Here is a 26,273-nt window from a genome sequence, read left to right on the forward strand (position 1 = left end):
TTAAATAAATGCATGTGATCATATATTATAAAATACAACATTAAGCTCTTAAATTTGAGAATGATTGCACATACACACATTCATATACCCCATTGTATAATGTACTTAGCAGAATTATAGGAATATACTTCTTATAATATTTGATTTTGAGACATGAGCCTGATATCTGTTGCAGCATACGTTATTTTGTGTATTAACAGCTGCAAAAGATCGTATGTTTCACAAGACCATCAATATATGTTACACACGTGCTAGTAGCAGTATTTTGCATCTGATTTTTATTTTCCACTTCATTACCATCTGTCTTATAGAATCTAACAAATCATACTGAACACATTGACCTAGTAACTTAATAGTTTATCCTGTAGAGAACATCATTGTTTGTACTAAACTTTCTGAAAATCTGTAACATATACCATTGTTTAGTTACCTTTATATACATGGATAGTATACAGAAGTTTGTAGTAAACCTAAAACCAGGATGAGACACACAGCTAAATTTATAAAAGTGTCTTCCTGAATAACGTCCAAAAATAATGATTTTTCTTGCAATTATTTACTTACATTGACTTTTTTTTCCCTGTCTTATATTATTGTTTTCCTTTATTTCAGTGCAGAAAACCAGATCAGCATTTCAAGCCATTTCTGAAGCATCATTTGCCCAAACGTTTCCACTTTGCCAAGAATGATAGAATTGAATCTCTTCACTTTTACAGTGATCGTAAATGGCAAGTTGCAAAGTAAGTAACTTGACATATCATATATTTATTTTCATCTGAACTTCTGGTGACTAGTAGAGAATCTGTAATGACTGTGGATAAGAACAGTGGGTGTTTACAAATATATACAAGATTATCTGCAAGTTCAAAAACCCATCTACTATCAATACAACATCTCCACATACCTGTCCCACATCATTTACACCCCCACATACCTGTCCTACATAATTTACACCTCCACATACCTGTCCCACATCATTTACACATCCACATACCTGTCTCACATCATTTACACCTCCACATACCTGTCCCACATCATTTACACCTCCACATACCTGTCCCACATCATTTACACCTCCACATACCTGTCCCACATACCTGTCCCACATCATTTACACCTCCACATACCTGTCCCACATCATTCACACCTCCACATACCTGTCCCACATCATTTACACCTCCACATACCTGTCCCACATCATTTACACCTCCACATACCTGTCCCACATCATTTACACCTCCACATACCTGTCCCACATAATTTACACCTCCACATACCTGTCCCACATCATTCACACCTCCACATACCTGTCCCATATCATTTACACCTCCACACACCTGTCCCACATCATTTACACCTCCACGTAGCATATTTTCACACAGCAGCTGCATACAGGATCACAGATGCAATTGCATTAGTGCCCACATCTGCATCGGGCCCTGTCTGGACATTTTCACCTTTAAAATAAAGATTTTCCTACCTTTTCACCTGCTCATGGGTCTGCACACAAACAAAAATTGAAATTTGGAATTAGATTGCAAATATAATTTGCAGTGTGCGTTCTCCCTGAGATCAGCTCGCAGGATCCAACTCGCGCCTATTAGGATTGAGCCCTAAAATTGACTGAACAGTTAAACCAAATTCTATTTCTTCTTTGGGGTCCATATGGTCCACAGCTATTATGTTGGGGTATGTGGATGTATCCAGGCACCAAACAGTTAAAACAAGCTCTGAGCTCCCAAGATGCCCTTGGTCCTCCCCACATATACCCTGCCCCCGGCTACAGGCCGTCAGTTATTCTGTTTGGTGCGAGAAGGCACTGCACTAACAGTGGGGCTGCTGGAGCAGTCCCAGAGACAAGTTGTTACGTTTTTGAGCAGGTAGCGTGTGCTGTGAACCGGCTGAGCGTCTTATAGGAGACGCGCGGGTCACCAGCTCCATCTACCCCCGCCGGCGCCGCGACACTGGTGTAAAGCCAGTGATTTCGGTAAGGGCATGTGACCCTGGACTGCAACCGGGGATGCATGGTGATGCAGGTAAGTGTGGTTGCAGCTGATGCCGGAGCCAGTGGCAGTGGTCCTCTGGCGATGGAGACTAGCCAGGGGGACTGCTGTAGTGAGGAGCCGGGGTAGTCTGCCTCCCACACTAGACCACCGGGACGTGATGTTTCCTGACAGCCGGGGGGCTAATGGCGGCGGCCATGTCAGTGAGCCGGGTGGATCCACACAGCATAGGGGAGGTTCGCTCTCCTCGGCAGCCCCTCCTCAACCCTCACTCCGGGCATTCAAGGTTCCCACATCTGGGTTGCTTCTCCCAGCCTCCAGCTATACAAGTCAGCCACAGACCCCTTTCAAGTGCTCTCGGTGGCTTTTCACTCAGGAGGTTGAGTCAGTCTCCCTGTATACCTCTCCCACCGGACTGGTCATACAGAGCTCCTCCTATGGCTCAGGCTGTTCGTAGCGGACTAGAAGCTTAGAGTGCATATGCTCTTATAGGGGGTGTATATATATATATATATATAATATGCATTGCATGTGACTGTTGAAAGCTACTGTGTGTGGTACTGTCTTTTATATTTATATAACTGTCAGTCTGTCAACCTATCACTGCCATTTCTCCTTATAACCCTCTGCTACAGGTGTGTGGGGTAGTTGGGGTGGAAACATTGTCACATGTGTTCTCAGTTCTGTTGCATAAGAAATTATTATGTCTAAAGAATCTGAAAGACAGGTGGGAGAGGCCCCTGTGCTGGTGTCTTGTATGGCCTGCAAAGCAGGATTATCTCCACAGGATTTTATACAAAATGGGTTGTGTAGTCACTGTTTTAAGGTGTTACCACAGCAGTAAAATTTACCAGCCTCTGGAGAGGAGCCACCTTGGGCTGCTTTTTCCCAGATCATGGCACAGGTTGTGGAACGATTGGCAGCCCCAATGATGAGATATCCTCAACCACTGCAACCAGCTATGTTTATGCCCCCTATGCTTCCATCCTGAATGGATATGTAATCGCACGCAGGTCAGAGTATGGCTCCATCATCAGCCGCTTTTCAGCAGCCGCTGCAAGCGGCTAGAGCAGTGCAGCCAAAGACCAGAAGGCGTTCAGCCTCTCATGTGGGCCAAGCCATGGACTCCGATACGTCCTCTGAGGAGGCGCATGTTTCCACGCAGGACTCTCTTTCGGGGAAGGAAGGGGATCATTTTCCAGTCGCAGATGTCCCTTTTTTAATTAGGGCAATCAAAGCTGTCTTAAGCATAGATGAGGAAGAACCACTACAAAGAAAGGCGCCTGTGTTTAAGCGCCAGAGTGTGGTGAAGGCGGAGTTTCCTAAATCAGAACACCTGTCGGAGCTTTTGGGGGAAGCATAGAAGGTTCCGGATAAAAGGTTCCATCTTACGAGAAAGGTGGCGGCTTTATACCCTTTTCCGTCTGATCAATGTACTAAATGGGAGGTGCCGCCGGCGGTGAATGTGCATGTGGCACATCTGGTGAGGAGTGCCACATTGCCCATACCGTCTGCTTCTTCTCTTAAGAATTCCACGGATAGGAGGCTGGAAGCCTGTCTTAAGGCAGTCTTCTTGCTATCAGGGGCGGCCACTCGCCCAGCTATGGCTATGGCTTGGACAAGATTGTGGCTACAGTGGCAGCTTCTAAGACGGCTGGTCTACCCTCAGCATCTGTTCCCAGACCAAAAGGATCATCCTTATGGCCGTAGGGGAAAGTTAGGGGTCAATATTCAGCTAGAGCCGGCCCTAGCAGAAAGCCACTATCTAAAAAGCCCTGGCCGAATAAACGTCCGGCTTCCAGGTCCAAGGATAAGCCGGTGGGCTGATGGGGTGGGCCTCCCCCTGGGGGATCCCAGGGTAGGAGGCCAACTTCTTCAGTTTGCAGATATCTGGCATCTCACGACAACAGATGCTTGGGTTCTGGAGGTGGTCTCCCGGGGATATGCCCTGACATTCTGGAGAAGTCCCCCTCTGAGGTTCTTTGGACTGGCCAGTGGGTTCAGGAAAGGCCTTGGCCCTCCAGCAGGCTATACAATCCCTGCTAGTGGCAGGTGTGATCGTCCAGGTTCCAAGGAATCCGTTACGGAAGGGGTATTATTCCAACCTATTCCTGATTCAGAAACCCGAATGGGTCCTACCATCCTATTTTAAACTTAAATGGACTCAACACATTTATTCGGGTGCCCAGTTTTCGCATGGAGACACTGCGATCAATTGTGTTGGCTATGGAACCGGGGGACTTCATGGTATCCCTGGATATCCAGGATGCTTATCTGCATATACCAATTGCGCCATCCCACCAGCAGTTTCTGCGGTTTGCTGTGGGGCAGGATCACTTCCAGTTCCAGGCACTGCCATTTGGTTTATCCAAAGCCCCTCGGGTGTTTACCAAGGTAATGGCAGTAATGATGGCATGTCTCAGTCGCCAGGGCATCAGAATTCTGCCATACCTGGACAATCTCCTGTTGATGGGGAAGTCTCCACAGGAGTTGCAGTATCATCTTGGGTTGACAGTGTCCTGTCTACACAGGCACGGTTGGATTGTAAATTGGAAGAAGTCGCCACTTCTTCCAGTGCAACAGATGGTACATTTGGGGGCACGCCTGGACTCCTTGGCACAGAGAAAATATATCTGCCGGAGGACAAGATTGCAGCCCTACAGCTGTGGATACGCAAATTGCTTCACAACAGGCAGGTGTCCGTACAGGCAGCAATGCGGGTGCTGGGGTCAGTGGTGTTCACCTTCAGCATGGTGGAGTATGTCCAATTTCACTCCCGCCAGTTGCAGCAGTTGATCCTCTTAAGTTGGAATGGGGAGTACCGATCAATAAGATCTCAGATGATCCTTCTCTCACCAGAGGTGCGGTTGTTTCTCATGGTGGTTGCGGAAAGGCCATCTCAACCGGGGGTTGGCCGATTTGGATTCCGCAGTGGGCACTCCTCACGACCGATGCCAGTCTTCACGCCTGGGGGGCAGTGACAGGTCAGCGCACTTTTCATGGAAGATGGACAAGGGCAGAAAGTCCTCTGTCCATATATGTCCTAGAACTGAGAGCATTGGTGTAGGCTCAGGGAATACTGCAGAGCGGACCTGTACAGATACAATCCGACAATGTCACCACGGTGGCTTATCTCAATCATCAGAGGGGCTATTCTGACTCAATAACCAGGCTGTAAGTGTAAGGCCCCTGAGATAATTCCTCTGTGTATATCTGTATTGAACCAGTACGTACACCAAGAGACTTTGTCAGACAGTGTCAACTCAACTAGTAATGCACGTATGAAGAATCCAGATGAGGGTTTATTTCAAGCTGATATTCTTGTAATTATGCATAACATAGTAGGTGAAAAGATGACCAGAGCTCAACAGGTGCAAACTGCAAGCTAAAATGGCAGTCACACACACTGAGCTACAGACAGGAAGAAATGAGGGCAGATGACATCAGATCCTAGTTACAGGGAATCAGGAAGGACAAAATTAACAAGATGCAAAGCCTTGCAATAATAACATGACAAAAACTAAACCGTATATGAAACATATATATATATCGTGGGACATGACAGGGGCACTCTGAGTCGGGCGGCCAAGGCAGAGGTATCAAGGATTCTTGTCTGGGCGGAGCATCACCTTCCAGCAATATCAGCCGTGTTCATACCTGGGGTCCTAAATTGGGAAGCGGACTTCCTGAGTTGGCAGGATATAAACGCAGGAGAGTGGGCTCTTCATCCACAGGTATTCCAGAGCCTGGTGGACAAATGGGGTCTTACAGAAATAGACCTCATGGCCTCAAGGCACAACCACAGGTTACCCAGGTACGGGTCCAGGACCAGGGATCCGATGGCCAAATTCGTAGACGCTCTGACAGTAAGTTGGAATTTTAGTCTAGCCTATTTGTTTCCACCTCAGGCTCTTCTTCCCAGGGTCATCAGGAAGGTCAAGCAGGAAAGCAGTATGGTGATACTGATAGTTCCTGCCTGGCCCAGACGCCATTGGTTTTCCGATCTACAGAGGCTCTCCATAGACACTCCATGGCCTCTTCCTCTAAGGCAGGACCTGTTGTACAGGGTCTCTGCTTGTACCCGGATCTTCCTCGTCTGTCTTTGACGGCATGGCTCTTGAGGCCTACATCCTAAAGATGAAGGGTTTTCTGAATCTGTAATACAGACAATGTTGAAGGCACGAAAACCTTCCTCGGCCCGCATTTATTATAGGATTTGGCACTCAATTTTTCAGTGAAGTGAACTGAGAAGATATGACCCTAAGGTGTTTAGGGTCTCCCGAGTGCTTTCCTTTCTTCAGACAGGTTTAGTGCGGGGTCTCCTTCTGGCCTCCCTGAGTGTTCAGGTTTCTGCACTTTTGGTCTGGTTTCAGCGCAGATTTGCTCCGCTGCCTGATGTAAGGACATTTTTTCAGGGTGTTCTAAGTGTTCAGCCACCCTTTGTTCCCCCGGTAGCTCTGTGGGATTTGTCATTAGTTCTCAGGGCTTTACAGGCTCCCCCTTTTGAACCCTTGAAATCAGTAGACCTTAAGTGGTTGACAGCAAAGAGTTTTTCTTCTTGCTCTTGCCTCTGCCCGTAGGGTCTCTGATTTGGCAGCCCTTTCTGTCCGCTCCCCCTTTTTGATATTCCATCAGGATAGAGCGGTACAGGATACTAAAGTGGGATACTTTCCTAAGGTAGGATCACGGTTTCATATAAATGAAGAAATTGTGGTCCCAGCTTTTCAGACTTCGGGTCTCTCTGTGGGAGAGGCTTCTCTGGATGTTGTACGTGCGCTACGGATTTATGTGGATCGCACCAACAGCTTGAGGAAGTCCGATTCTCTATTTGTGCTGCATGGCTGTCATAAGCGTGGCTGGCCGGCTAATAAGCAGTTTCTCACCAGATGGATTTGTATGGCAATTTCGCAGGCATACACTCAGGTGGGTTGTGTGGTGCCAGACTCAGTTACGGCACATTCTACACAGTCAGTGGGGCCTTCGTGGGCGGCACGCTGGGGTGCCTCTGTGGAACAATTATGCAAGGCAGCCACATGGTCTTCCGTCCACACCTTTGTCAAGTTCTATGCATTTGACACCTTCGCCTCTCAGGATGCATCCTTCAGGCGTAAGATTCTCCTTTCTACTGGAACACAGGAGCGTCCCCGCCCTTAGAGGTACTGTTTTGGGACATCCCCAAAGTAATAGCTGTGGACCCCTTGGACCCTGAAGAAGAAAATAAAAGTTATGGTATAACATACCTTCATTAACTCTTTTTCTTCGAGGTCCATGGGGTCCACAGGAAACCCACCCTAACGCACCTGTGCGATTGGGTAATTCTTTGTATCTCTAAGTTTTTTTCCTCTTCTGTGAGTGATTGGTCCATAGAACAAGGGTTCTTCCTTCTTATCCTTTTTGCCTTCTCCAGGTTGGGCTTTTGTAACAAACTGATGGCCTGTAGCCGGGGGCGGGGTATATGTGGGGAGGACCCAGGGCATCCTGGGAGCTGAGAGCTTGTTTTAACTGTTTGGTGTCTGGATATATCCACATACCCCAATGTAATAGCTGTGGACCCCATGGACCTCAAAGAAAAAGAGTATACGAAGGTATGTTATACCATAACTCTTATTTTTACACAAATATATGCAATTCATTATGTAATGCAAAAGCTGCAATGACTATGATCTATATAGTTTTAGTGTTGGTGATAAGTGACAAAATTTCATAGCCTCAGTCAAATCTTCAGGGGGCCAGACCATACATGACTGGCGTAGGGTGACTGAGCCATAGTGAGAATGGTAACCACGAAAAACCCAAATCACAAGCAGAATAGTATGAAAATTGATTTTGACTGTTCCTACAGTTGGGACAAAGGACCTGATTCAGACCCGCTCGCTAGATGCGATCGTTCGCATCCAGTGTATGCAAATTTGTCAAAGTGATGACATGGGAAGTGATCGCTCACCAAGGCATAAGCACACCCACTTGGCTGTGCGAGCGATCTGTGTATGCAGACACCCATTAGCTCTGTGTATGCAGACACTCATTAGCACATGTAGAGACGCCCACTAGCGCACGTCATCTACAGGAAGTGTATTAAAACATTGATACATCGAGCACCATCGGAAGCGAACGCAGCGCTTCTGGTTGCCTTACCCTGTCGCAAGCACTGCGAGGACTTCAGTGTAAAAAACAGGCATGTGACGTGTACTATGACGCTGCCTGTTAATTATGCACACCTTAAAAACAGCGTTGAAACACAGAGGCATGCCTGCGTTCGCACCTTCACACCCCCGTTATTAGTGTCCTGCCCCTGTTACCACCCACAAACGGCCTCTCCTGTCACTCATTTCACTGGGCTGTCTTTGCTGGGAGAGCGAGCGAGCAGGCTGCGATCGCACAGAGTAGTTCGCGCACGCGCAGAACGATGCGTGCGCATACGCAAACCATCGGGCAACATGCAATTTTTAGTGCCCTGATTTAAATATATTATGATGTGGGTCGCTAGTTATACTCCTTTTATACCACGTCCCGGGTCTGACCTGGGATTTGGAACACGTTTCCAACCCGGATCAGACCCGGGACAGACCCGCTATTAAACTGCGGCACCGACGCCCGGGTCGGCACCATTCACATCGGAGCCGGGTCAGCACTGACCCAGCTCTCCGGCGCAGGTGAGCAGCGCTTCTTACCCTCCCTCCCCATCTGCGACCCCCTTACCTTACTCCGAAGTGGTCCGGAGGAAGGGCGGGTGTGATGCGCTGCTCCGTTCTGGTCGGCCCGGCAGTGGACGCTCGGAGATAATGTAATCTCCAAGCGCCACTGAAACTGGCCAATCGGGTGGTCTATGATGCGACCTGGGTCATCATGACATGGGTCGTGCCATTTACACTGCAGGGTGACACAGGAATGACCCGTGCTCAACCCTGCAAGCCCGCCGGGTCGGATGCCCGGGCCACTGGACCCGGGTTGATCCGTTTACACCGACAAAAATCTCGGGTTGATGTGCATTCACGTGCATCAGACTGGGGTATTTAAGTCGGTGTAAAAGGGGTATTAATGTGCCCGCATGGCAGGGGTTTTTTTTACGGTCTCCTCCAACTTTCCCACCTCTTTCCTTTCTCGTTCTCTCTCTCTATCCCTCTGTCCTATATCTCCCTTTCCTTTATCTTTTATCTTATCTCTGTCACTAACTCTTTCTCATCTCTGTCCCTCCAGCCCCCCTCCATCACGAGGCGGTCACGTGCTCCACACACTGACATGAGTAATGATGGGTGGGCATGTCGGCGGGTGTGTACCAGCCATGTGTCTGTGAACTACGTTGTTCAGACATATCAAGTCAGCTGTGCAGGACAGCAGATGGCCAGTATATCTGCAGACATATCGGCACACCACTCTGTGTGCACGGGTGGTCAGCCGGCCACCCATACACTTGTTGCAGAGGCCTCCATTGACTGACATCACAACTTGGCGGGTACATGTAAATGCCCAGTTGTGATATCAGGCACGACACATCAGGCCGACTATTTGTAAGTGTGTATACAACTACCAATTGTCAGATAGGACTGTGGATCGGCCGCATGGCCGATCTGTAGTCCTAGTGTGTACTTACCTGAAGGGAACAGTCCTGTGCATCCAAATAGCACTGGGGACAGGAGAAAGACTGTCGGCCTGATTCAGACCTGCTCGCGAGTGCTGAGCACTCGCAAGTGGGTCAATGTTGGGCCAGTGTGCATGCGCATGACGGACCCGGCTCCATCGTGCACATGCGCGAGACCCGGATAGCGACGGGCAAGCCATCGCTATGGGTCTCGCTACAAAGGGGCGTGCTGTCGATGGTGAGTGACAGCACGCCCCCTTTGGTGGGCGTACCGGGGGCGTGGCTGGCCAGATGGAGGCGTTCCCATGGGAATGCCTACCGTCTGTGGCCGGCCCCACTGACATCACAAGTGATGTCAGTGGGAGTGCTTTTGGCTCTGATAGAGCCAAAAGCACTCCAGGGCTTGCGGCAGACGAGACCCTACCACAAGGGTCTCATCGCAAGCCCGATGGTCTTGACCATCGCGACCATCTTTTTGGCCGCTCGCTATAGCTGTGGGTGGTCACCCACAGCTATGCGAGCGGCCAGGAGGTCGCTCTAAAAAAAGATAGGGAGGGCACTGATTCAGAGCGAGCACTCTGAAAGAGTGTCCGGCTCTGAATCAGGCCCTGTGTCTGGGAGTCAGGCAGTCACTAAGAACTAAATGAGGAAAGAGTCTCCTTCCATCTCTCTCTGCACTTGTGTAGGAGTGTAATATATTTCAAGTGTCAGTTTAATTCCAAAAACAGAAGATTTTTAGTAGAATACTTTGCATATCTGAATATTGGGGGACCCCATAACCAGAGTCTGGGACACCACTTTGTATCCTGACCCAAGGTTTGTGCACTTCTGGATCAAACAATAGTCAAAACAGGACATTACAGTGCAGTATGCAAAAGCCATCTGTTTCGAAAACTAATTGTATCATGCAGGCTGTACCTGTATTTGCATAAATATGAAATAATTATAAAATTCTTGAGCAAATAATGAATTGGAGTTTATGCCAAATGTAATACTGTAAAATAAATACAATGGTTTGAATTAATCTTTGAAGAACACGATCAAACCGTACTTCAGTAGCTCAGTTGCTAGGGAAACAAAATACTGATATGAAACTTATCATATTTGGGGAATTTAGGATAATATCTGATTCTAAATAATTTTATCAAAAGGAGCAGTTAAATAAAAACAGGCCTGTGAACATATGCTCATTATCTGTTGATACGATGTTGCCAAAAATAGGATAAACACTACTAGTGATTTCTATCCTTTCCTAGCTGTTATTCATAAGCATTTGTGTTCTGCAAAGGAGTCCATCAGACAGTGTTGAATACATATAAAGCCTGAGAGATGGAAGCAGAGGCAGCTGCGTCTTATGCCGCAGTAACATCTGCATTCACATCTGCATCTTTAAACTAATGCTGCTACAAAGTCCTTGCCTGGAGTTGATCCGTGCATATGAATGTCTGCAAAGAGTGAGACGCCCCAGCGTCCATGGACAATGAAATACCAAATGGTGCATCTTTAGACAAAACTTGCACCTACCCTATAGCTGGGTCATTTCTCTGTCTGAGTATGGCCTCCACACTGCACAGTTCAGCATCTCTGAATGCAACCGCTTTCCCCACAATACCTGTGATGCGCCTACTGCTCTCCCAAAAGACACAACCTCTCCGTGCATCTTTTTAGCCACCACCCTGTTACCTCCTAGTTACCCCCCAGGAACGCCCCTTACATTTGTTACCGTGTATCTAAATTCAGTCTGCGACTCTGTGCATACAAAATCGGGATGCAAGCGTGATGGAATTCGGACACATGCACATACAAAAACCATTGCTTCACTGCATCCAATGTAACCGACTCACAATCGGGCCCATAGAGAGAGCAAATGTATTATTTTAGGTACACAAGGGATTAAGGGCCTGATTCAGAGCTGAACGCTCTGACCAGAGAGCTCGCTCTGAATCAGGGCCCTCCTCCATGAAAATGGAGCGGCCTCCTGGCCGCTCGCATAGCTGTGGGTGACCACCCACAGCATATGCGAGCGGCCAAAAAGATGGGCGCGATGGTCTTGACCATTGCGACCATCGGACTTGCGACAGAGACCCTGCGGTAGGGTCTCCCTGCCACAAGCCCTGGAGTGATTTTGGCTAGTGATGTCAGTGGGGCCGGCTTCAGACGGTAGGCGTTCCCATGGGAACGCCTCCGTCTGGCAGCCACGCCCCCGGCACGCCCACCAATCAACATCGACAGCACGCCCCCTTTGGTGCGAGACCCGGAGCGATGGAAAGCCCATCGCTCCCCAGGTCTCGCGCATGCGCACGATGGAGCTCCCTCGCTCGCGAGCGGCAGTATGCTCGCAAGCGGGTCGATGTTCACCACTGCGGTGAACATCGACCCGCTTGCGAGCATACTGCCGCTCGCGAGCGGGTCTGAATGACCCCCTAAGTATGTATACATTTAAAAATTCCACTTATTAGTTTAAAATATGTTGTTAATGAGGATCTTTAGTCAGTCTAGCAAAATATTCGTTAAAAAAAGATGTGCTGACAAAGATGGAAGGGTGTGTTAAATGAAAAGAACACTGTGTGCCTCCTTCTTAGTTTCAGCTTTCCATAATTATAGAAGGTTTTAGTGTTAGAATTGTTTCATATCTCAATAATACAATAGCATATATACTTATTAAACTTGCCTTGAAAAAGCACATTGTAACTAGATGCGTGTCCTGGGATCACCACAATGATTTGAAGAAGTGTGTTTCCAATGGGCCTTTCCATCATTAAATATTTGCGGCATACCCGCAATTATTTAGTATCCCCCAGATGTATTATGGAGGGACCTTCATTTCCAAAAGCAGCAGCAGCCCCCATAGGTTTCTATGGGGGATGCTATGCTATTGGATTCACCTTTTGCATTCTGGAGCTTGGCCTCTGCAGCCAACGCCATCTGAAGATGGTGTTGTGCTGCTGTAGCCTATGGGTAACACTTCGTAAAATTTACTGGGAGAGCGTTTCAGAGGAACCCTCATTGGCAATGGCCGCCACTCATGCATGGTCTGTGAGTAGTGGTGTCATGAGGGGGTGCGGGCTGCACCCAGATGTCGCCCTCAGAGGGAGTGACACCCAAAATGCCGGCTCCTCTGCAGTGACAGGAGCTGGGTGCTGCAGTGTGACATTCTCCTGCAGCACCCGGCTCCTGTCATAGAAGAGGAATTGACAGTGCTGACAGCCCAGTCTTCAGGGGGCAGCCTAGCATCTCAGGCGATGCTGGGCTGCCCCCTGAGTGAAGTCACTTGGATCCCCCGTGAGGCCACACCCCTTTATTTTAGGTCATGCCCCTTTTCAGGCACAGGTGCGCCTCCAAGCACACTGATGGTCAGAGTGAGCATGGGGTGACACCAGACCCCTGTCTGTGAGCAGTGTCTCTGTGAGAGATGTTATTGTTTACACTTGTGGAGTGATACAGCTGTGGCTTGGTGGTGAGGTTTTGATAACAGTGGGAAGTGTGCGGTCAGGTGTGAGGTGTGCGGTCGTTGGGAAATAATGAATGCTCATGTGATCTAGTTTGTCCAATTCATGTTGGTGGAATCTGTCTCAATTTACCAAACCATTTTATAAATTATGTATGTGTGTGCATATGTGTGTGTGTGTGTATGTATGTATATATATATATATATATATATATGTGTGTATGTATATAATATCTAATATTTATAGAAGTGTGTGTATGTAGTACTATCCCCTATCCCTGTGATATTACCCACCCACCTCCTTCCCCTTACAATTCTGTAGAGCGCAGAAGAGCATGGTTCAGGGGAGACAGATCATCAGTCCCTGCTGCTGTAGCTGATCTCTTGGGGGGACGGAGAAGGACTACGAAATCCATTCTGCACATATGGCAGAAGAGAACAAAGGCTCTGGCACAGTGCCAGAATCTTTGCTGTCACTGCACAGTGGCATCTGGGGTGCACCCATTATAAGTACGTCTATGTGAATATATGTATATACTGTATCAACTGCTGATAAAAAAATTATATCTTCACGTTGGAATGTCTGATCCCTCACCCATCCCACCAGTGTCAATGAGAGTGAGAGAGTTATGATATTGAGACAGTGGGCAGGGAGAAAGTGTTGTGGTGGGGAAGAGAAAGAGATGTGGAGAAAGTGTGGAGGGGGTGTGTGATGAACACCGAGTTTGAGATAAATAAATGAAAGCATGTAACTATAAAGATGGTCTTTATGAATGTTTAATATATAGTGTTTATCTTCAATTGTAGGTCACAAAGTGATTTAAAATCTTGCAATGGTGGTTTTCACGGCTCGGATAACCTTTTCAAAATGATGCAGGTAAAATATGATATCCTGTCCTGCAGTGTTTTAAGACTTGGTTCACATGAGTCAATAATATACATTAATAGAACTTTTTATTTAGTGTAATGTTACAAGTTATTTTTAATCAGTTACCTGATCTTCTTGTTTGAATGTAATAAAGTAGCAATACCATACTTGCCGACTTTGTTTCTCCTCTCCAGGAGAAGCCCCGACAGTAAATGAAGCTGATCACTTCACTTCAGGGGTGGGGCCTAATAACGTGCATCATTTTAGTCCCACTTTTTCTATATGGACCCACAATTCCCAGTATTATCTCCCAATCCTGCCCACTTTACTAGGAAGTGGACAGGATGCAGGAGATCCAGCCACTCTTCCTGGGGACTACCCTAAAAATTGGAAGTAACCCGCTGCTTCCGGGAGAGTAGGTATGTATAAGCAATACCATAATGTAGACGTTGGGGTCAATTCAATTAGTTACAAGCCCTGCAATCTATTGTTGCAATGGTGTGGAAACTCTAGCAATGGTATATCAACTTATCCCTAAGGGGCTGTAAACAAATTCTGTGAGCTCGGGGCTACAGTATGTGCAGCATATGTGGGGCAAACCAGCTTGTGGCTGGTTGAATTGACTCCATAAAATGTAAACCACTGGAGGGGCCAATATTGGACAACACTTGCTCCCTAGCCACCCAAGTTCCCAGTGTAGTTTGTAGTAAGTAAACCAACCTCCCAAAGAAGGGCTAGCAGGAGACTCATTCCAAGTTAGGTAGTACAGTGTGTATGCAACTGCTGATAATACAAAGCTGACATCATTCCAATGAGTTGCCACATCGAATTCACACACCTGTTTTAACTAGTTGAAGGGTAATACTAGTTAGCCAGTTGAATGGTTAATATTAATACAGGTACAGCCTGCTGGTAGGAAACTTTCTTCTCCTGCTCTCATTTGCATGTAGAATACAGCTTATAGCAGGTAATTCAAGTCAAGAGTGTCTTATCTTAAATACGGTTGTTAATGAATACATTGGCTAAAGTTTAACATGACATACAGCATACAGAATACACACTGATTTAAATAATTGTGTTGAGCATATAGAAGCAACACTGTTATTTTGCATAACATAAATACTGGTTCAAAACTCAGGAACAGTTGACAGCAACAATGCGTATGTGTGTATGTATGTGTGTGTATGTATATATATATATATATATATATATATATATATATGTATATATAAGCTGAATGAGATATATATATATATATATATATATATATATACATATCTATATCTATACAGCGTTTATATATGTGTGTGTGTGTGTGTATATATATATATATATATATATATCTCATACAGTGTGTGTGTGTGTGTGTGTGTGTGTGTGTGTGTGTGTATATATATATATATCTCATACAGTGTGTGTGTGTGTGTGTGTGTGTGTATATATATATATATATATATATATATATATATATATATATAATGTGTGTGTGTATAACTATACTTATGGTGGCTACTCTCCCTCTCACTTAGGGGTATATTTACTAGAGTGCGTTTATTTAGAAGTTGAGAAGTTGCCCATAGCAACCAATCAGATTCTTTTTAACATTTATCTTCTAGTTACTAGTACATTCTAAAAGATAATAACTAGAATCTGATTGGTTGCTATGGGCAACATCTCCACTTCTAAAAACCCGCACTTCAGTAAATACACCCCTTAGTGGTGGATAAATGTACGACCTGTCCCTAGGATATGTATTAATGTGCATTATTGTCAACTGCATAAAACTATTAAGTTCTTAAGGAAAGTACCTCTGATGTAAACCCGTCCAACCTGAAATGTAATCCTTTATTATGCTCAGATATCACTCTCTCTCTCTCTCTCCCTCCTCCCCCCCAGTCATATTATCTAACCAGGCTGGTGCAAAGTACAAGAAATATAATATGTAATGCATATGTGACTGAAATCCATAAGCAGGTGATATTTACATGGATTTCTATTAAAAATAAAGGCTATATATGATGCTTCAAAATATCACATTTTAGCTGATTTTAAACCGAACGTTCACCAAATACTAAAGGCTCAGACAAATTAAAGTGTTTTTACTTCAGTATATTTCTACATTCTTACATGCCACAAGTTTGTGTTCTGTATTGACGTTTTAGTACGATATCTATCTGCAGTTCAAATGGCCCCAGTGTACCAGTCATGTAAATGTACAGTACTGTATATTGCAAATATGTGTAATGTTGTATAATTTAGGAGTATATTTAGTTAGCAATGGATTTTCAAAACCCTCCAATTTTGCAGTTTATGCCTGCCTGGATTAAAAGGGCAATACTATATAATGCAAACACGCCTGATTTTGGATTTACTATTATTGCCTTTTTAAAATATGGGCAAAACTTCTAATAATCAGAAGTTTTAAAACCCAAAATATACCCCTTAGGATTAGATGTAAAATATATGCTATCTGGATACATTTGTGTAATGTGTGCACTTTAAATAAAAAGTGGAATTATGAACACAATCATGTTGATCTCATCTAAATGGTATTTTTCACTGATGAAGTCTTAAGGACCTACAGCTGCTTAAAGTATGAGGAAATGTAGCCAGCTAAGAGGGCTGCAGATTAGGAAAGAGATGGAAGAGGGAGAAGAGCAGATACACATATAAGCAATAACATCTGGAGTGAAGAGAGAAGCAATGCATGAAAATCTGTGCTGGAAATCTCTTTTATACAAGTTTGTTGCTCGGTGTGATGTCACATATACAATGTCCTTCTGCTCCACAGGAGGTTTCTGTCCTCCCTGAGCTCGCCTTACATTTCGGCATTCAATGTAAATTAAATGCATTTAAGAAGCTGTGAAAATAAAAATCTTTGTACAAAATAAGACTATGGGGCCCAGGGAAGGACTTGGGCCACTGATCAGCCCTGGCAGTCCCCCTGCATGCGTGCCCGCAAAAGGGGCGTGACCATGCCACAATAGGGTTGTGGTTACATTTTCACTGGGGCATGCCGCAAGTCATGGGGCTCTGGCCTCGCGGCATGCCCCCGTCTTTCAGTAACCCGCCCGAGAAGAGTGCCAGGAGGTGGAGCTGCTCAGCCAGGGTTTAACACCATCTGGCCATCAGCCCTTCTGTCATTTGCCAGAAGTGCTAGATGGGCAGTCGGGCCCTGATGGGGGCCTATGTATTATTATTAATCGTGGTGCTGACGCATTTATTAACACTCAGTATCGCGGTGGATTTTTTAATTCTGAATGAAAATATCCCTGCTATGTACTAAACCGCTGTCCCTGCGTGTTACATCCCCGGCATTTTGGAGGAGTCTTTCACATTGGTAAAAGACTCCTATGGGAAAATCTGACAATGGTCATGAAAGTTTCCGAAACCTGGCTGAAAACAAAACAAAACGTAATTCACTCTTTGGAAGATGACAATAAACACTAAAATAACTACATAGCTGCATTCAGCTAATGCCATTAATATCTGTAATTAGATTTACAACAATGTACTATTAAAATGACACTATCAAATGTAACACAAAAATCTAATTAATTTAATTTCAGGCTCTTTTCATTGGTTATGGTCCCATGTTCAAGTTTCAAACAGAAGTGGAGCCCTTTGAGAACATAGAAATCTATAATTTGATTTGTGGTAGGTGTTTTGTTATTGTTTTATGGCTATGTTGTAATTTTATGGAATGTAGTGTAATGCTTTATTTCTCAGTTTAAAATTAAACTTGCATGTTCTGTTCTAGACTTACTAGGAATTGAACCTGCAGCCAATAATGGAACCCGTGGCAGCCTTAATCATTTGCTAAAGCAACCAGTTTATGAGCCCACTTTTTCAAAAGAGTTGTCTGAAACTTTTCAGTGCTCAGTTATCCAGGGTATGGATGTGAAAGGCTTTGGCTGTTCTTGTGATGCATTGGTAAGTTGACTGTGTAATTCTATTTGTGCAGAATTAGGAAGTGTCCCCTACTAATTTGTCTTCTGGAGGCCAATCTCTGAGCCTTGTTTAAAAGTTCATGCCTCTGGCAGTAAGAGACCCGCAGGAGGACGCTGTTGTGCAGAGCCATGTATAAACTGTCTCCAGCACAAGACCACCAGGACATGAGGATCCTGACAGCCAGGGGCTTGATGGCGGTGGCCATGTCAGTGTGCCAGGTGGATCCATACAGCATGAGGGGAGGCATGCTATCCCCTGGCGGCCACTCCCCCAACCTGGATACTGGTTCAGTCGTAAGACTTCCCGCCTCCTGGTTGCTTCTCCCAGCCTTCCTCTATATGAGTTGGCCAGAGACCACTCTCAGGTGCTCTCAGTGGCTAGGTTCTCAGGAGGCTGACTCAGTCTCCTGTATACCTCTCTCTACGGTGTTCAGGTTATACAGAGCTCAATATACTACCTGGCTGTGCTGGTGTCATGTATGGCTATATGGTAGTTGCTAAAAGAGCTGGGTGCATATAGTTATAATATATATATCAACTATGTATCTATGTGCATTGTATGTGACTTTGTAGAAATCTGCTGTGTGTTCTGCTGCCTTTATCTAATAACTGTCAGTCATAACCTATCACTGTTGTTTCTCCTCATTTAACCCTCTGCGACAGGTGTGTATATTGGGTGTGAAACATTGTCACATTAGTACTCAGACTTTGCATATCAATAGAGATATTATGTCCAAAGAAGCTGAAAGACAGGTGGCGGAGACTCCTGTGCTGGTGTCATGTATGGCCTGTAAAGTGGGGTTGTCCCTACAGGATTTCACACAGGATGGGTTATGTTGCCGCTGTGTCAAGGAGTCTCCACATCAGTCAAATTTACCAGCTTCTGGGTGGGAACCCCCGTGGGCTTCCTTTTCCCAGATTATGGCACAGGTTGCAGATAGGTTGGCAGCCCCTGGGTTAGCCGCAATGTTGGAACCCTCTCAGCATTTGCAATCTGCTATGTTTTTCCCCCCGATGCATCCATCCTGGGTGTACATGTATGCTCATTCAAGTCAGAATGTGGCTTCGGCGTTAGCAGCTTTTCAGCAGCTTAAACAGACCATTAGGCTGGTACAGCCAAAGTCAAATTCCAGAAGGAGGTCGGCTTCACACACCATTCAGCCTTCAGATTCTGGTACATCTTCTGACGAGGGGGGGGGATACACAGGGTTCCTCTCAGGAATCACACTCAGATGAGGAAGACCATTTTTCAACTGCAGATGTTCCTTATCTAGTTAGGACGGTCAACGCTGTGCTAAACATTGACGAGGAGGAGCCAGTGCAAAGAAAGGCTCCAGGGTTTAAACGCCAGAGGGTTATAAAACCTGAGTTTCCCAGATCGGAGCACCTTTCGGATCTTATGGGGGAAGCATGGAAATTGCCAGATAGGAAATTCCATATTACAAGGAAGGTGGAAGCCTTATACCTCTTTCCAGTGGATCAATGCACTAAATGGGAGGTCCCTCCATCAGTGGATGCACATGTGGCACATTGCCTATACCTTCTGCTTCCTCCCTTAATTGTCCCACAGATAGGAAACTTGAAGCCCATCTTAAAGCAATATTTTCTCTGTCGGGTGCTGTTACCCGCCCGGCCATGGCTACAGCTTGGGTCTCTGAGGCCATTGAGGAATGGATGAAGACACTGGAAAATGCTTTTTCAGAAGCTTCCAGGGAACAGCTGATAATCATCTCCTATGTTAAAGAGGCAGCGTCCTAGTTGGGAGAGGCAGTTTGCAGGGATATTATACTCCAAAGCATCAGCGGTTTCAGTGGTGGCTCGGAAAGCCCTCTGGCTGAGGAATTGGAAAGCAGATACAGGATCTAAGAGAGCTCTGGAGTCCCTTCATTTCTCAGGGGGCATTTTGTTTGGCACAGAGTTGGACAAGATTGTTGCTATGGTGGCAGCTTCTAAAACGGCTGGTCTACCTTCGGCATCCACTGCTAAACCTAAGCGGTCAGTCTTTCAGTCATTTCGGCTGCAAGGAAAAGCGAGAGGTCAGACTTCTGCTAGAGCCAATGCTTATAGGAAGCCACAGTCTAAGAAGTCCTGGCCAAACAGATGTCTGGCTGTCAGGTCTGATGTTAAGCCTGCAGCTTGATGGGACGGGCCTCCCTCTGGGGGATCAGTATTCAGATGCCTGGCATCTTACGACAATGGATGCCTGGGTTCGGGAGGTGGTCTCCCAGGAGTACGCCCTTACATTCTGGAGAAGTCCCCCACAAAAGTTTTTCAGTACAACTCTGGCAGCGGATTCTGCGAAAGACTAGGCCCTCCAGCAGGCTATACACTCCCTGCTGCTATAGGAGTAATAATCCCGGTCCCAGTGAATCAACTGGGAAAGGGATATTATTCCAACCTCTTCTTGATTCAAAAACCCAAAGGGTCTCACAGGCCTATTCTGAACCTAAAAGGTCTCAACAACCTTATCAAGGTGCCCAGGTTTCGCATGGAAACCCTGCGGTCAATTGTCTTGGCCATGGAACCAGGGGATTTCATGGTATCCTTGGATATTCAAGATACATACCTTCATGTACCAATTGCACCATCCCACCAACAATTCCTGCATTTCGCAGTCTTGCAGGAGCATTTCCAACCTCTTCTTGATTGAAAAACCAAATGGGTATTACCGACCTATTCTAAACCTAAAAGGACTCAACACATTTATCAACGTGCCCAGGTTTCGTATGGAAACTATGGTCAATTTTCTTGGCAATGAAACCAGGGGATTCCATGGTATCCTTGGATATTCAAGATGCATATCTTCATGTACCAATTGCACCATCCCACCAATAATTCCTGCGTTTCTCAGTCTTGCAGGAGCCTTTCCAATTTCAGGCACTGCCTTTTGGATAATGAACAGCCTCTCGGGTGTTTACCAAAGTCGTGGCAGTAATGACTGCCTGCCTCAGGCGCCAGGGAATCAAGATTCTGCCGTATCTGGACGACCTGATAATATTGGCTCAGTCGTTACAAGAATTGCAACATCATCTCAGACTGACAGTAGTATGTCTACATAGACATGGGTGGATTGTAAATTGGAAAAGTCATCGCTTCTTCCAGTACAGCAGATGGTGCATCTAGGGGCAAGGTTGGATTCTCTGGCACAAAGGATTTATCTGCCAGAAGACAAGATTGCATCCCTGCAGTGGAAGATAAGCAGGCTTCTTTTCAGCCGGTCGGTATCAATCCATGCAGCAATGCAAGTCCTGGGTTTTATGGTGTTGACTTTTGACATGGAGTACGCCCAGTTCCACTCCAGACCATTGCAGAGGTTAATCCTTTCTCACTGGAAAGGGGAGTACCACTTAATAAAGGCACAGACAATCAGTCTCTCGCCAGAAGTGCGACTGTCCCTGTCTTGGTGGTTGCAGACGTATCGTCTCAACAAAGGTTGCCCATTCTGGATTCCAGATTGGGTTCTCCTCACAACCGATTCCAGTCTCCGAGGATGGGGTGCAGTGACAGGTCATCACACTTTTCAGGGAAAGTGGACGGTAAGAGAAAGTCTTCTGTCTATAAATGTCCTGGAACTAAGGGCAGTATTCAGAGCACTTGTTCAGGCTCAGGAAATATTAAAGGGCAGGCCTGTCCAGGCACAATCGGATAACGCCACTGCAGTAGCTTACCTCAATCATCAGGGAGGCATGAGGAGTTGCAACACCATGAGGGAGGTGTCAAACATTCTGGTCTGGACAGAATGTCACCTTCTGGCAATATCGGTGGTGTTCATACCAGGAGTCCTAAATTGGGAAGCGGACTTCCAAAGTCGGCAAGATATACATGCGGGAGAATGGGCACTTCATCCTCAGGTATTTTAGAACCTAGTGAACAGATGGGGTCTTCCAGAGGTAGACCTCAAGGCACAACCACAGGGTTCCCAGGTACGGATCTAGAACCAGGGATCCTGGACGCTCTGGCAGTAAGGTGGAATTTCAGACTGGCATATGTGTTTCCTCTGTTTTCCCTTCCTAGGGTTATCAGGAAGGTCAAGCAGGAAAGCAGTACAGTAATACTGGTAGCTCCTGCTTGGCCCAGATGCCATTGGTTCACCAACCTGCGGAGTCTCTCCATAGACACTCAGTGGCCTCTTCCTCTAAGGCAGGGCCTGTTACAGGGTCCCTGCCTGTATCCGGACCTTCCTCGGCTGTCTTTGATGGCATGGCTCTTGAGGCCTCCAGGTACACCTGTAAAACCTGTCAAACCGTAATGCAGGTGTCCTAAGGCGAGCTCAGGGAGTACAGAAACCTCCCGTGGAGCAGAAGGGCTCAGAGGGGTTCTCTGAATCAGTCATTCAGACAATGTTAAGGGCACAAAAACCTTCCTCAGCCCGTATTTACTACAGAATTTGGCATTCATTTTTCAGTGGTGTGAACTGAGGAAGTATGATCCGAAGGTGTTTAGAGTCTCTTGAGTGCTTTCTTTTCTTCAGGCTGGGTTAGACTGAGGTCTCCGTCTGGCTACACTGGGGGTTCAGGCTTTGGCACTGTCGGTTTGGTTTCAGAGAAGGATTGCCACCTTGTCTGACATAAGAATAGTTTTTCAGGGTGTTCTGAGGGTTCAGCCTCCCTTTGTTCTCCCAGTTGCCCCGTGGGTTTGACATTGGTGCTCATGGATTTACAGGCTCCTCCATTTGAACCAATGAAATCAGTAGACCTGAAGTGGTTGACAGCGAAGACTGTTTTTCTTCCAGTTATCGCTTCTGCCCGCAGGGTCTCTGACCTGGCAGCCTTATCTTTTCGCTCTCCTTTTTTAATATTTCATCAGGATAGAGCTGTTCTATGTACTAGGGCCAGGTACCTTCCTAAGATGGTATTTTGGTTTCATATGAATGAAGAAGTTGTGGTTCCGGCTTTGCAAGCTTCTGGCCTTTCAGCTGGTGAAGCATCACTGGATGTTGTGCGGGCTCTACATATCTATGTAGACTGCACCAACTCCATTAGAAAGACAGATTCTTTATTTGTGTTGTATGGCTGTCATAAGCGAGGCTGGCCAGCTAACAAACAGACTTTGGATGGTTGCGTATGACAATTTCTCATGCTTACACACAAGTTGATCTGGTTGTTCCAGACATGGATACAGCACATTCTACGACATCTGTGGGACCATCGTGGGTGGTGCAATGGGGTGCCTCTGCTGAACAGATTTGCAAGGCAGCCACATGGTCTTCCGTCCACACCTTTGTCAAATTTTATGGGTTTGACACATTTGCCTCTCAGGATGCTTCCTTTGAGCATAGGATTCTCCTTTCTACTAAGACACAGGAGCATCCCCACACCTAGGAGGAATTGCTTTGGGACAACCCAAGGTAATTTCTGTGGACCCTATGGATCCCAAAGAAGAAAATAAGAGTTATGGTATAACATTCCTTTTGTTAACGCTTTTTCTTCGAGGTCCATAGGGTCCACAAAGCACCCATCCTAATGCACCTGTTGTTGGGAAATTCTTTTTCTATTGTATTTCTAGGATTCCCTCTTCTTACAGAGAGTGTCTGGATTGCAAGGGTCCTTCCTTCCTTCTCAATTTTTCTTTTCTGCTCCTGCTTGGGCTTGATAACAAACTGAATTCCTGTAGCCAGGGTTGGGGTATGTATGGAGGAGGACCCAGTGCATCCTGGGAGCTAAAGCTTGTTGACTGTTTGGTGCCTGGATCACTCCAGCTACATACCCAAGGTAATTTCTGTGGAACCTATGGACCTCAAAGAAAAAGAGTTAACAAAGGTATGTTATACCATAACTCTTATTGTCTTCTTTCATATGAAACCGGGATACCACCTTAGGAAGGTACCGAGCCCTAGTACGAAGAACAGCTCTATCTTGATGGAATATCAAAAATGGAGACCGAAAAGAAAGGGTTGCCAAATGAGAGACCCTACGGGCAAAAGCGATAGCCAGAAGAAAAACTGTCTTTGCTGTCAACCACTTCAGGTCTACTGATTTCAGCGGTTTGAATGGAGGAGCCTGCAAAGCCTTGAAAACCAATGTCAAATCCCACGGGGCTATCTGGGGGTTTAAAGGGAAGCTGGACCCTCAGAACACCCTAAAAAATATTCTAACATCAGGAAATGGGGCGATCCTTTGCTGAAACCAAACTGAAAGTGCAGAAGCCTGAACCCTCAGGGTGGCCAGACGGAGGCCCCGGTCTAACCCAGCCTGAAGAAACGAAAGCACCTTAAGGTCACATTTCCTCAGTTCACACCACTGAAAATATGAATGCCAAATTCTGTAATAAATGTGAGCAGAAGAAGGTTTCTGTGCCCTCAACATTGTCTGAATTACAGAATTGGAAAAACCTTTTGTCTTTAAGACTGAGGTCTCAAGAGCCATGCCGTCAAAGACAGACGAAGAAGATTTGGGTATAGGCAGGGACCCTGTATTAACAGGTCCGGCCTTAGAGGAAGAGGCCATGGAGTGTCTATAGAGAGACTCTGTAGATCGGCGAACCAATGGCATCTGGCTCAAGCAGGAGCTATCAGTATTACTGTCCCGCTTTCCTGCTTGAATTTCCTGATGACCCTTGGAAGAAGGGAAAACAGGAAACAGATACGCTAGTCGGAAGTTCCACTTTACTACCAGAGCATCCACAAACTAGGCTGCAGGATCCCTGTTTCTGGACCCTTACCTGGGCACCTTGTGATTGTGACTTGAGGCTAAGAGGTCTACTTTTGGAAGACCCCATCTGTCCACAAGGCTCTGAATACCTGTGGATGAAGAGCCAACTCTCCGACATGTATATCCTGCCAGCTTAGGAAGTCCGTTTCCCCATTGAGGACTCCTGGAATGAACACCACTGATATCGCTGGGAGATGACATTCTGCCCAGACCAGTATGTTTGAAACTTCCTCCATGGCAGCCTGGCTCCACGTGCCTCCCTGATGGTTGAGGTAGGCTACTGCAGTGGTGTTGTCAGATTGTACCTGGACCGGCCTGACCTTCAGTATTTCCTGAGCTTGAACCAACGCTCTGAATAGTGCCTTCAGTTCCAGGACATTTATGGACAGAAAACTTTCTCTTGCCGTCCATCTTCCTTGAAATGTGTGTCGACCTGTCACTGCACCCCACCCGGGGAGGCTGGCATCGGTCGTGAGGAGTACCCAATCTGGAATCCAAAATGAGAGACCCTTGTCGAGACGGTACGCCTGCAACCACCATGACAGAGACAGTCGCACTTCTGGCGAGAGACGGATCGTCTGTGTCCTTATTGAGTGGTACTCCTCATTCCAGTGCGAGAGGATGAACTGCTGAAATGGTCTGCAGTGGAACTGGACATATTCCACCATGTCAAAGGTTGACACCATTGATCCCAAAATCTGCATTGCCGCATGAACAGATACTGACTGTGCAGAAGCCTGCATATCCACAGCTGAAGGGCCGCAATCTTGTCCTCTGGCAGATATATTCTCTGTGCCAGGGAATCCAAGCAAGACCCTAAATGCACCATCTGATGCACTGGCAGAAGTGACAACTTCTTCCAATTTATAATCCAACCATGTCTGTGTACACAGGTAATTGTCAGTCTGTGATGATGCTGCAATTCTCGAGGTGACTGAGCCAATATCAGGAGATCGTCCAAGTATGTCAGGATCCTGACCCCCTGGCGCTTGATGCAAGCCATCATTATTGCCATGATTTTGGTAAACACCCGATGGGCCGTTGCTAAACCAAAAGGCAGTGCCTGAAATTGGAAATGTTCCTGCAGCACTGCGAACCTCAGGAAATGTTGGTGTGATGGTGTATTTAGTACTTAAAGATATGCATCCTGAATATCCAAGGATACCATGAAATCCCCTGGTTCCATTGCCAAGAAAATCAACCACAGTTTCCATACGAAACCTGGGCACGTGGATAAATGTGTTGAGTCCTTTTAGGCTTAGAATAGGTCGGTAAGACCCATTTGGTTTTTGAATCAAGAGGTTGGGATAATATGCTTTTCCTAGTTGATTCACTGGAACCAAGATTATTACCCCTGACACCAGCAGGGAGTGTACAGCCTGTTGGAGGGCCAAGGCTTTTACTGAATCTGCTGCCGGAGACGTGCCAAAAAACCTTTGCGGGGGACTTCTCCAGAAAGTGAGGGCATACCCCTGGGAGACCACCTCCCGAACCCAGGCATCTGTTGTTGTAAGATCCCAGGTGTCTGAATACTGAAGAAGTCAGCCTTCTACCCTGGGATCCCCCTGGGGGAGGCCCATCCCATCTGGCTGCAGGTTTGACCTCAGACCTGACAGCCTGACTTCTGTTTGGCCGGGATTTCTTAGACTGTGGTTTCCTGTGAGAACTGGCTCTACAGGAAGTCTGACCTCTTGCTTTTCCTTGCGGCAGAAAGGCCCGAAAGGCTGACTGCTTAGGTCTAGCAGTGGATGCCGAAGGTAGACTAGCCGTTTTAG

At 46.3% G+C, this 26,273-nt stretch overlaps 1 protein-coding gene across 1 annotated transcript in view; it reads left to right on the plus strand.

The window, feature by feature from the left end:
• The window catches only part of ENPP1 (ectonucleotide pyrophosphatase/phosphodiesterase 1), a 151,739-nt gene that overhangs the window by 88,645 nt on the left and 36,821 nt on the right, over window positions 1-26,273 (plus strand). The window contains exons 15-18 of the mRNA XM_088443096.1: window positions 613-740; window positions 13,838-13,907; window positions 17,468-17,555; window positions 17,659-17,831. Coding sequence (XP_088299222.1) covers window positions 613-740; window positions 13,838-13,907; window positions 17,468-17,555; window positions 17,659-17,831 — 459 coding nt within the window. The remainder of the gene's footprint in view (window positions 1-612; window positions 741-13,837; window positions 13,908-17,467; window positions 17,556-17,658; window positions 17,832-26,273) is intronic.

The sequence above is a fragment of the Taudactylus pleione genome, unplaced genomic scaffold, assembly GCF_031769625.1.
Source record: "Taudactylus pleione unplaced genomic scaffold, aTauple2 ptg000326l, whole genome shotgun sequence".
NCBI lineage: Eukaryota > Metazoa > Chordata > Amphibia > Anura > Myobatrachidae > Taudactylus > Taudactylus pleione.